Source organism: Calidris pugnax, unplaced genomic scaffold, assembly GCF_001431845.1.
Source record: "Calidris pugnax isolate Ruff unplaced genomic scaffold, ASM143184v1 scaffold41, whole genome shotgun sequence".
NCBI lineage: Eukaryota > Metazoa > Chordata > Aves > Charadriiformes > Scolopacidae > Calidris > Calidris pugnax.
In genome coordinates this window covers 24,385,287-24,398,344 of record NW_015094509.1, presented here as the reverse complement: position 1 = coordinate 24,398,344, position 13,058 = coordinate 24,385,287, and the positions used below count along the sequence as shown (strand labels likewise).

Genomic DNA, 13,058 nt, shown 5'->3' with positions numbered 1-13,058 from the left:
TTGAGAAGCACACATGGAATATGCTCTTTTATTCTGAGGGGGTGGTAGCATGTCCCAAAATATAAGCAGTAAAAGATCTGATTAAGGAAAAGACGTGCAGGCTTTTAAATATAGAGTGTCTTTTCCCCAGCCTCAGTTGTAGAACTGATTGAACAGTTTGGCTGAAGTCTTCAAAGGATGTAGCATGAGGCAGAAACAAAAATTAAAATTACATTTTGACAAGTTACAAATTTTTAAAGGTGAAGATATTTGGATATAGGCTTAATAATAGGCAGCAAACACCATGAATAACCCGCAGAACTAGAAGTCGTGGCCTGTTACTTAAGCAGATCTGTGGCATAAGTACTGATGTCTTCTGGAATTGTATCCATCAATTTTGAACATGAATTTAACAACAGAAACTAAAATAGTTGAACCAATGATTACACGGTTTAATGTTTTGTTTACACTTGTATATCATAGACAATGCATGTTTTAATATGACAACTTTAATGAATGGTTTTTTTGTTCTTGCTTTTAGGAGCCACAAAAATTGTTCCCGTTGAGGCTGCTCCCCAAGAAAGTGAACCCACAACTCCAGAGGCAACAGTTCAAGACCCATCACAACGAAGAGGATACCAAGAATATGCCATTCAGCAAACCCCATATGAACAGGCAATGAAATCAAGCAGGTAATTTTGGAGTGCTTACATTTGTGTTCATGCAAAATATGAATGAAAGGCTTCCCTCTCCATTTTTGTGAAACTGAAGTATTTTCTGAGCCTTTTAAATAAAGGAAGAGCTGAAAATAATCGTGCATAAGTTGTAGAATTTAAAAAGCTTGTGGAGAATACCTTTTTTAAATAAATTAAACATTTCTGCCATTATGAATATCTAGAGAAATTTTGATGACATATGTCACCAAGTTTCCATATTGTAAATATAGCTGGTTTGATTTCTTTTTAGGTTGGGTCCAACTCAACTGAAAATTTTTACATGTGAATACTGTAACAAAGTCTTCAAATTTAAACATTCCCTCCAAGCACACTTGAGGATTCATACAAATGAAAAACCTTACAAGTGTTCCTACTGCAGTTACGCCAGTGCAATCAAAGCCAACCTTAACGTCCACATGCGGAAACACACAGGGGAGAAGTTTAGCTGTGATTATTGTACCTTCACTTGTCTCAGCAAAGGCCACCTCAAAGTACATATTGAAAGAGTTCATAAGAAAATCAAGCAGCACTGTCGCTTCTGCAAAAAGAAATACTCAGATGTTAAAAATTTGATCAAGCATATCAAGGAAACACATGACCTTCAAGATAAAAAGGTGAAGGATGTTTTTGATGAGCTTCGCTTGATGACACGAGAGGGCAAAAGACAACTTCTGTATGACTGCCATATTTGTGAACGCAAATTCAAAAATGAACTTGATCGTGACCGTCACATGCTTGTTCATGGTGATGAAAGACCTTTTGCTTGTGAGCTCTGTGGTCATGGAGCCACTAAATACCAAGCCCTTGAGCTTCATGTGCGAAAGCACCCCTTTGTATATGTGTGTTCTGTGTGCCTGAAGAAATTTGTCAGTTCTGTAAGACTCCGTGCTCACATCAAGGAAGCCCATACAGATTTGCAGGAGACTTCTGTTTTTAACAGTTCTATCAATCAGAGTTTCTGCCTCCTTGAGCCTGGAGGTGATATCCAGCCAGAAGCCCTTGGTGAACAGCCAGCCCAAAATGCAACTGAATTGACCGTCATGAGTACTGATGCCACTAACACACCACAGCCATCTGCTTGTGAAGGTGAATCAACAGCTGCAGATGTAAACCATAATGGTCAACATAATGGTGACTTAAAAATCGATACGGTCCCTTTGTTAGGATTTGAAAATCCTCCGGTGGAAAATGTAACAGAGATGCTGTGTCAGACAACAGACATAGCAGTCCCAGACATTCAATCCTGCGTAGCGTCAGATTGTTTTCTGCTCAAAAATGGTACTCCTGCTGCTGATGAGTTAAAAGTTTCTCCTGCAGTTGAAGAGGAAGTTAATCACTGCAGTTCTGTGAATGAGCAGGGTGAAGAGATTCAGCTTTTGCTGTCTGAAGACAAAAGTTTAAATCCAAGTCAGAACAATGCAGTGACTGAGAACCTTTCAGTGTCCGAAGAGAGAAATCAATCTCTTCCTTCTAGTGAGTCAGAAACGAGCAATCCACCAAGTCAAAATTCAACAGAAACCCCAAACCCTTTGCCAGCAGCAGAAGGTAACGCGGCCGTCAGTCCCCAGGCAGCTCCTTCCAGTGCAGCTACATCAGATGGTGGAAGTGGAGCTGTCGCCTTCATGCAGATCTTGGACAGCTTGCAGAAGAGACAGATGAGCACCGAGTTGTGTGAGAGGATAAGGAAGGTCTATGGAGACTTAGAATGTGAATATTGTGGTAAGGAGCAGTAGAATTATGTTGGGTTTTTTTAAACGTTGTGTAGTGGGCCGTCTTTTTCCTGCTTCTCAGATTTATAGTGTTTGATGTATTTGTGTATCTTTGTAGCAATATTAATTTTGTATGGATCCTGGGATCCAGCAAGATTTACTTTGTGCACTAGAAATGGTTTGAAAGGACACAAATCTCAAAAAACCCACTAGTGGAATATAGGATAGCAATGCTTTGCTAGGCTTGATTTTCTGTTGATTTGAAATTTGATAGAATTAGATTATTTCTGTCCACGTGCCTCTATTCATAGCTTTCACTGGGGCATGTGATCAGCACGTGTCAGTCCATGCTTTAACACTTAAGCTCCATTATCAGCTTTGTATAAAAATCGTAACTGGAAAGGAAACATTTTGGGATTTATCTTGTAGCCTTCATTCTTGAGAAGGGAAAAGGAATCAAAGTTTGGAAAAAAAGAAAGTTTTGGAACCCCATAACATTGTATGTTCGATGAATTGCTCTGCACTTTTTCTTTTTGGTGTCATTATGTCAGAAGAGCTTTTAGGAAGGAATAACAGGAAAGGAAGTAACAAAAAAAATATTGCCATTCTCTTTAATGTACAGTTGCTTTCAGATTCTTTGAATAGGAGAAGAGATTTAATGGACTTTTTCATTAGGAAAACGATCATTGATATGTTTTAAAGGTGCCCTTGTTAGGCTGTTTGAGGACATAAGGCATCTTTTTAGACAAAAGTGGTTTTTGTAAACATATTTTCAGTAGTGAAACATCTTTAGGACAAGTTTTCATTAAAGACAGAAGGGGCAAGATTCAAACAGAAAACTGGGTATGTACTATAATTTTCACTAACAGTTGTTTAGAAATTACTTTTTTCATGTCTAATTTCATTTTCAGGCAAGTTGTTTTGGTACCAAGTGCATTATGACATGCATGTTCGTACGCACACTCGAGAACATTTATATTACTGCTCCCAGTGCAATTATTCTTCCATCACCAAAAACTGCCTTAAGCGTCACGTCATTCAGAAACACAGTAACATTTTGCTGAAGTGTCCCACAGAACATTGTGACTACTCTACTCCAGATAAATACAAGCTCCAGGCGCATCTTAAAGTTCACATGGAAATGGTGAGTAATGAGCAAAACGGTACGTTTTTCTAAATTCAGTGTTGTCATAGTGTTTGGAATCGTGTGGCGGTATTTGAAGACATAGGTAAGAGTTCTTACCTAAGTGCTCTCTGCATAATTCTGTGCAGGGAATACACAAGTTACAGCGACTAGATATTTGGTCCATCTTGTAGTAGTTTCCAGCAGATTATGTCTGTATCCATTTTTTCCCTTTAGTTTTCCCAGTATTCTCAGATTCTTTGGGTTTTGAGAGAGTGAAATGAGGTCTGGTACTATTGTTACTTTACTTCATTCCATGGACCTGAACTCCCTTCCTTTATAAATAGATGACCGTGGTAAAATGAAAATATATTGCTCTCTTAATTACTATAGGCAGAAGTTTAAGTTGCTGAGAAGAAATTTTTTTTCCCATTAGCTCCAGCTCGTTGCAGCCAGTCTCTTTGAACATCTGTCATTTTCTGTTGTGGTTAGAAAGATGAAGAGATCACTTTTTAAAGGCTCTTATCTACTGAGTAAGCCTTCCAGCTCTGAATGCCATTGTGTTCAAACCAGGTCTGGTTTCCCTCTTCAATGTGCCCTGTTAGATGCTTTCTCTGAGACTACGTTGGGGTCTGCATGCCTCACTGGAAGCCCTCTTTGTGCAAGGCACTGCTTTGTGATCTTGCTCTGATCCAATATTGTAAAATTAATCATCTTTTGAGGGAAAATGTTTTCTACACCAACCCTGCTTGCATTTGTTTCAAAAGTATGTTTTTAAAAACATATGGTATTCAGAATAAGAAATATTTTAAAACTAAGGAATGAGAATTCTTCTTTCAATATTGATCTTCATTGCTGACTCAGATGCATTTTTAGAAGGGAAATTATTTACATGCTTTTCTTGCAAGATTAAGAAAAAACAATTATCTTTGCATTGTGTGTGTGATTTTCACACATATCAGTGCTGCCTCGCTTTTTTTTTCTTGAGTTTTATTTTCCATGAGTGAGCCGAATAGGTCAAACTGTTATAACAAAAGGTGTGTGTGCCATGGACTTCTGTTCCTGCCATGTGGCAGGATCCTTTCTGCTTGCAAAGGTATAATTGATCTGGGACATTCTAGACTTGTGTATAACCAAAGAGGTTACAATGTACATACAGCCACGAGTTACCTGAATACCGGTAAGCTCCAAATTGGTCTCTAGAAATGGGTGTTTGGCAAGAGCCTGCTCTCCCAGAATAATGAATTTATTCTACTTCTGACTCTAATCTTTCCTGAAGGCCACCTGGGGTGCTTAGGTGGAGCATATTACCTCATCTGATTTTATATGAAGATACTGGTATTGAAGTACAGTTTAGGATTCCATAAAATGTTTGGTGAACATGCTATTTGTAATTAAACTTGCTTGACTGATAATGCAAGACAATTGGCATGAACTATGTCCTTGCAATCTGGATTTTTAGTAATTTATGTGGTAAAATACTTCCAGAAGGCAATTTATCCTTCTTCTGAATTTATTCTTATTCCATCAGAGGAGAAAAGAATGAATATTTACACAGTTGGACCTTTCTGCATTCTTTATCTAACATTATTATTTTCACTGTTGTTGTCTTGTAAATAAGCCTTACAGACCCTTGGTAGAATGCACCATACGTGACACGTTCTCCTAATCATGAGAAAGCAATGTCACAACTCACTTAAAGTACTGTGGTAAATATTGTTGTCACGCTTCCTTTCACTAGTGAAATGTGATGCCTATAGTAAGGATTCATGTTAATTTTTCCCCAGATGTGGACAATTTCTGTGTAGCTTCTTAAAAAAGCTGTTTACATACTGTGCCTAGTGGTTTCAGGTCATCTGCAGTCAGCAGGTGGGCTTTTGGCCAATATTTCCAACTGATAAAGTTACTTTAAAGGTGTTTGTAACAGAACAGAACATTTCACCCCCTGCTGTTATTAAGTACTGATCTTCTGTAACTGCAGGAGAGCTTTAAAAACAAAACAGGTGACACAAAAGGGAAGACTTTTTTTTCCCTTTTGTCGCCCAATTCTGTAGATATTTTAAACAGAATCTGAATCTCATGAAATGTGCAGAAAGCTCATGTAATAGTCATTCTTTTAGGCTGCTTTTGAATTTATTATGTTTACAATGTCCATCTGATGGTAAAATTTGTGTAAATGATGTCTGAGACTATTTAAGGAAAAAGAGCCTAAAATTTTATATCCTATATCCTAATGTAAGTACCTGTTTTTCAAGTGTGATGAACATCTGACAGCTCCCACCAGGAGGATCATTTTCATGGTACTAAATAGAACCGAGAAAATGCGTTTCAGAACTAAAAACAGTGTGACAGAGAGATCTTTCAGAATTCTGCTTGCTGCTGCTTACCCCTCAAATATATTTGAGTATTTAAATGGATTGAAAAACTCTCATGTTAGAATTGACTCAGTAACTAAACTTGGCAGTTCTCATATTGGCCTTTGGGCCCACTGCTTGGTGTATTTACTTGATGCACACCTCACTGGCAGGTTCACTCATTCAGAAATAGAACGGGTGAACAAACTATGCACAGTTAAATGTGGAAAGCTACTTTAATGTTAATTTTAGTTTGCAAATTCAGTGCTTAATAAATGTTAAAACTTAAAGCTTCCCCAGAAATATTGGATGTCAAAATCTCGGTTGAGTTCATTGTATGAGTGCGTGTCGTTCCTTACCTTGTTTCTGGCTGCTCTTCAACTGGATCCTTGTCTGGTTTGGTGAACAGGATAAGTGATGGTTAATGAAAAGCAGTTTACTGTTCTGCCTTGTCACTCAGTGGATAGCCACCCGTTTTATTCTCATGCATCACTCAGGTCTTGCACTGAATTTGGGATTGTTTCTTCCCTGGGAGATGGTGATGGGGACTGTGTATGTGCTGCCTGTTGCCTCAGTATTGGCTACACGGCATTTTTACAGGGAAGATTTTTTGTGTTTGAAGTCTGAGAATTGAGGGTTGGCTTGATTTAAAACCAACATTTGCATATATTCTCTGGTTTTCAGTACCCATCTTTTTACCTCTACAATTTGTGTAGTGTTTTTTGAAAATTCTTGGCATTTATGGAGCTCTTCAGATGTTCAAACCATGATGTGTGAATCACTTCAACGTCATAGTACCTCGGAAAGGGCTGGAGAGTTTATAATGACTTTAGATTAATTTACTGAGCTAATGGTAACATTAGGGACCAGTTGTGGAACTAAACAATACTGATGTAGGTACCATAGTTTGTTTACAACTTCCAGTGGTTTTTACAGTACTCAATATGCTGAGCAGGTAAACATCATGGAGAGGTTTGTGTCTGAAACGATTTTAAATTTATATATATAATTGATATTCCAAGATAAGTACCTCTGTAAAAGTGGAGTTCAGACCCAGAACCTGCACTTGCTCTCAGGTGCCTGTGTTTGCATTCATGTACATTTCTGGATGTAAATGATTCTTGTCTTTGAAAGGGTGCTTAGAAATTTTATTATGCTGCTAACCTTTTGTGTAATAGTGTAGTTAGAGCTTTCGGGAGGAAGCGAGACACTTGAGCTCTGATTGCTTGTTTCCCCTTCCTGAGGAGCGTTCGTTTTCAGATCGTCACTGGTCTGGCTGTGATACCTTTACTGTGTCGTCAGGAATACAAGATACTGGAGAGGAAAGGAATTAGCCAGCCATTCATTTTTACTAGCGGTTATTTAATGAAAAAAATGCTTAAGTAGTTCCGTATGCAGGTGCTTGTCATTTTGTGAGCTGTGATTTCTGCTGCTTGCTAGACTTCATAAACATCTGTCGAACTATTTGCAAGTTTTTCTGTAGCTGCCTTCACACGTGTGCAAAGCTGCCTCCTGGGTACATCAGAGCCGTTCAGTTGAGTTGCATTTTTTATAGGATGTCATCTTAAATTGGGAATCTTTTGTGAAAATTTTGATTGGAACATCGTAACATCTGTGCTGAAGAGTTCTGGACATTTTCACTCCTGAGAAGTGTAACTCAGGGGCCAAATTCTGTTCCCTGAGATGTTAGAAATCAAATTTCTGTTGATGTGAGTAGGTGCAGGAGCAGGCTTTGGCGCTCCATTCCTCTATGAAATCACACAATCAAATGTTGTGTTAATTGCATTGTGGGAATTTCTGCTGGAAATGCTCTTAGAATGCCAATATTTAGTAGAGCCTTGTTTTATTTCCTGCTCATAAAATCACGTCACTCCTACTAAAAGGAGGGGAATGGATTGTTGGTTCCTGTAACATATTTGTCTTATTTGGGCCTGAGCACTTTTTATTAGGGCAGTGGTCTTAATTTTAAACTATTAATGAAATTGATAACGAAGCAGTCAGGAGTTCACAAAGTCTCTTTTGAAACTAGTGGCAGAATTGCTGTATAGATCATACAATATATAATCATATGTATTCTATGTACATTGAAGATATTTGTGTCATCAGAATGTCTCTTTACTGATGAGTGCAATTGAATAGCTGTGAGTGTTTCTGACATTTTGCAGTGTAGGTCATATTTAGTACAGTTTGATTAATTAAACAAACTTTATAGTGGTCTCAATTAAAGTGCTACATATACAGACACATCATTTCTCTCGTTGTGTGTATCCTAGCACACCTAGCCCTTGAATTACCTCGAAACGCATGCCTTAGAGAAACAAAATTCTCCATGGAGAGCTATAAATTGGTAATGCAATATAGTTGATACTTTCTTAGCACAATTTTAGTTCATTTATCTAAAGAGAAAGGCATTGTGATTCCTGTGTAAGTGGTCTTATTTTATAATGAAACATAGCATAAACAAGAAAATTCTGTGATAATAATAGATTAAGTTTTTTTTCAATGAGTTGAAGAATATGGAACTAATTTATTCCTGATTTGTGGAATGTGAATAGTACTTTCAGTCAGAAAGCTAACTTTATTTTGGAATTATTTTAAGTTTCTTATATTTTCTCAAATTGGCTGTTCGGGGGATTAATCAAATCTCAGGAGGTGTGGAAGTGACTTTGAAATGTAAGTAGCTTATTGGAGTAGGCAGCTGGTCTCTAGCAAAGGTAGATCCATCTCTCCTGATACTTTGCTTCTGTTTGTGTCCTTCAAAAAAAACCTCCTCAAAGGTGTTTAAAAGGCAGGTGCTGTGATAAGGCACAGCATAAATAACCTTTATTCTTACCAGAGGAAAACTTGCATGCTGAGAGTGTGATGAAGGTATTACTACAACCTTAGTCTAAGTCCTTCAAAACGTCTCTGTCACTGCCTGTGACAAGGGCACTCTGAAGAGCTAAAGCTGTGATGGGGGAGACCTTCTTTGGGGCTCTGTGTTGTGACCTGGGTGCTCCAAAATGCTTCCTTTGCAAGAGAGGATTTCTTAAAGGCTGGTTTTGAGAGGGATGGGATTATGCTGAAGGAGCAGCACTGTCACAAGCTCTCAGGGCAGTGACAGAAGTATACTTAAACATTCAAAACTAATAACATAAGCTCCAAAAGTCAGTGGCACTGACCTGGAAGAACAACCATGAAAGGTTTGACTTCAGCTGGATGCTTTCTGTGAGAGACTGGAGCTTGACAGATACGCTTTGAAGGCACTTGGTGCTCAGAAGTGCAATCTGTTCGTTACACTACAGAAGATCCCCCTTTTGAAGATCATTTACTGCAGGACTTGGTAGAGATAACATTCTGACTGCTTGAAGAAAGCTGTTTGGAGTATTTTGTTATTGAAAAATTTTGGTACCATCGTCATGTGGAAAGATGCATTCTTGGTACCTGAACTTTGTGTTCCTCTATAGCTCTCGATGCATTTACTGATGATTTTGATACTGTCTCTCAGGCATAGGCTTATAGCCTTGCCTTCTTGAGAGTACTAGCAAGAACGTAAAATTTTCACAATTACAGCATTTTGCTTGAAGTTGTGTGTGTGTGGTGTTGGGGTGGTTGTGTTTTTTCTTAGTTAACTTTATGAAGCAGTAAGCTGTATTTGTCCTAGTGTTTTGAGCACACTGAGAAATACTTACTACAATGAGTATTAAAGACCAGCAACACCCAGCTGCACATTAAAAGTATACTAATTTTAGTTTTTTCTCATTTATTGTATACTTTGAAACCAGTTATATAGCTAGTTTGAGGAACAGACTGGGATCTGTCAAAAATTTTTAGCTGGTCCCTCAATAGCCCCTAAATGATACTGTGTTTGTTTTCCTTATACATGCCAAATTATGAGTGTGATTGTGCAACCCAGTCTTTAAAAAGGTGCAACCATTGATACAGAGCTTTTTTAGAATTAATCTACCATTTTTTATTTGAGCAACTTGTTTATGTAGAAGTCCAAAATCATCAGTAGTGAGTTTAGGGATAATAGCTTATATCATTCCACAAATGAATAGCTTTTTCTTGAGAAGATTTTGTCAGCATTGTAGGCTCCAGCTGGTATTCGCTGCTGTTCCTTCTTCACTTGAGGTTCTCAAAGCTCGAAATGGTGTCTACCCCAAGTCCATCATAGCAAGATGCTCTCCTTGCTCTGCTCAGGGTGGTTATCCTTTAGGAGCTGCCATCCCCAGGAGCAAATGACCTTCTAACAGAGGCAGAATTCTCCTTAATGGCCACAGGAGCTTCATATTCCATGTCCTACTGACATGAAATTATTTATTGCTATTTCAGCCCATGGGTTTGAGGGTTAGTTCTGGTTATAACTTGTAGATACTTCAACACAGGGATTTCTTTCTCAGAGGTATGTGATACTGAATGCAAATTCCTGTATCATATTCCAAACCCTATTTGCCATAAATTTCATCAATTTTTGCTCTTTTTTTAAAAGCAAATCCATTTATATATGTCTAACTGTGGTGTATAGACAATAATAATCTCCTTGTGCATTTTTCCTTGCTATTCAGAGATGTTGTTTGGTCTTGGGTCAGAAACTGGTAGAGTCCAGGATATTTATTCTCCTCTTTACTCCACATTTCTCTTCTATAATGCAGGGGTCTGTCTCTTTTTGATACAGTGATCTTCTTCATAGTCCTTGAGAAGTTTTCTGTCCTTTTGAAGTGATTAGTGAAATATCTGTTCTGTAGCTTTAGATCCCCTCTTACAAGTGATCTCTTGGTAGTTTGGTAGGTACACGTCCCATCAGGTAATATGTTATCTGGTTATCTGCATGGGTATCACAATTAACTAGACTTTGTTTACTCCATCTGCTGTTTTGATAATCCATTCATATGTTAATTTGGTCAGTGCAGAGGTGACTAAATGACCCAGTCACTTGATTGACCATCCAGGCTGTTGTGTCAGCAGGTATTTCTGGAAAGAAGAACCTCACAGAATGATATGAGGTTGGAAGGGACCTCTGGAGATCGTCTAGTCTAAGAAACTGCATCAAAACTCTCCAGTTCAACTTGTTGATGGTGTTAAATCTTTTATAACATGAGTGACACTGATAAAAGTCAGTCATCTGTAAGTTTTAAAATCAAAATAGTGGAATAATACTTTATTGGAAATACATAAAAAGCTGAATATTTATGAAGTAGTTGGAAATGTAGGCACTGAATAAGTAATGGCATCTGTCATTGTTAACTCTTCTGCTCCATTTCAGGCCATTAAGTAACATTATAAATACACATATTGGTGGATGTCTTCAGAATAATGAGATCTGATTGTTAGGTTTCACAAGGGTGGACTTGTGAAAAAAATGAAAAAAATCCTGAATATTACTGCTTACTTCTACTATGCTTCCTTCTGTTATGTGACTTGATCTTTCAGCTCTTGATTCTCTAAAGAGTCAGTCAGAAGATAATGCTTACATTTATTGGGCATTTTCTCTGTGCTGTAGCTTGGAGCCCTTCATTCATGAGGATTAATGATGTGCTTAGAATACTTTAATAGTTCTCCTTCACTTATTTCACTATAAATATCTTCATTTTTTCCTTAAAAACTGAACCTTCAATTATAACTTTGTTGAGAACTATGTATTACTGAATAATGACTATAGTGATTACGGCAGTGGACTGATAATGCAATCTCTTTCTTTCTTGCTAAAGGATAAAAAGAGTTATTCCTGTCCTGTGTGTGAGGAGTCATTTTCTGAAGATCGGCTTATAAAATCACACATCAAGACAAATCACCCTGGTAAGAGAAAACCAAGGAAAATTTCTCAGTCTATTGCAATAAATGGATAAAGGTTTAGAGTGAGCAGTGTAATGTGATTATATTCCAAAGAAAGAGAAGGGTCTGTGTCTCACCTAACTGGTTTAGAGAATTGTATTGGGTTTGCGGCTGTTTGAATTCAGAGTGAAAAAAGTTATTGTTCCAGCTTGTGTGTTGTGGAGTACATCAAGTAATTGTGCTAAGAAATCTAGTAAAGAACTAATTTCTAAAAGAGAACCTAGGTGAATTCAAATTAAGCATTGGGAAGTTTAGAATTAGTCATATAGACATCCTGTAACAACCCATGAGACATTAAATTCCCATTGGCCATGCATAAACTGACAGAAATGTGTTTATTGCTCATTATTTTGTCTGTAGGTAATTCACATGAAGGCAAAGCTTCCTGAGCTGGCTGTGCCTGCCCAGTTAGTGTGAGCCTGGACTTTAAGTCCAGGGCTGAGTGAAATCTACTTGAACCAGCTGTGATATGGTACGGCCAGTGTTAAACTGGAGCTGAGAAGCCCGGATGGATCCAAGCTAACCATGGGCTCAGTTCAACCTCTGTTTATACCTTGCATTTTAGTGCCCTGATTTATCAGTGCAAGGGCAACATAAAATGAGTGCAGTGGGTCAGTGTGCTGTTCCTGAGAAAGCAATCCTTTCTCACATCTTGGGAACTCAGTGCCAAAGTGCTCAAGTGACTGGTGCAGGGAGTGATTTAAATCTGACTGATGTGAACTCAGCAGAGCTGCATTTCTGTGTCTGCACTTTCCTCCTCAGTGTCAGTATTATGTTGGATAAAAGGCCCACTGCTACTGCGGGTGAAGCAGAGTTGACTGCAATGGCCAATATACTTTAACTCATCTGTGTGTTACTTATCACCTGAAATAATTTGATATTAAGAAAGAAAATACTGGCCATGCTCAAACTGAGTTTGGAGAAGGAAAAATCCAATAAAAATGACGTAACTTTTCTTGCAACCTAATAGGTAAAGCAGTAGTTTCTTATCTTCCTACGGCCACTAGATAGTGCTAGACTCGTGTTTTAAACAATTTCCTTCACTTTAATTTCAGACTAACTCCCTCTTTAGCTCTTTAGTTACCAAACCTCTTTATTTGCAGACCACTCTACAACAGTGTGGTTGGAGGGCTTGTCAGACGTCAGGGGACATGTCTGATGCAGCAAAGTGAGATGAGGAAAGGCTTCTGTGCTATACTGTAGTCAGGAGGTATGTCACCCAGTAAGCATAGAAACTAAATCTGAAGAGCTGTGCCTATAAAGCCTGCATGCTGTCTCAGCCAGGCAGTATAGGAGGCCTCCCTAAATAATGTGATCTGTGAACTAGCAGTATATTATGTACTGTGCCCTTACTGGTTGCCAT

General features: G+C 38.2%; 1 protein-coding gene across 3 annotated transcripts in view; it reads left to right on the top strand.

The window, feature by feature from the left end:
- The window catches only part of ZFAT (zinc finger and AT-hook domain containing), a 112,432-nt gene that overhangs the window by 66,601 nt on the left and 32,773 nt on the right, over positions 1-13,058 (top strand). For all 3 annotated transcript variants that reach the window (XR_001414448.1, XM_014965477.1, XM_014965476.1), the window contains exons 5-8: positions 521-671; positions 946-2,414; positions 3,316-3,548; positions 11,572-11,659. Coding sequence is in view for 2 of the 3 variants with exons in the window: in XM_014965477.1 (XP_014820963.1) it covers positions 521-671; positions 946-2,414; positions 3,316-3,548; positions 11,572-11,659 (1,941 nt within the window). In the remaining variant the exon portion in view is untranslated. The remainder of the gene's footprint in view (positions 1-520; positions 672-945; positions 2,415-3,315; positions 3,549-11,571; positions 11,660-13,058) is intronic.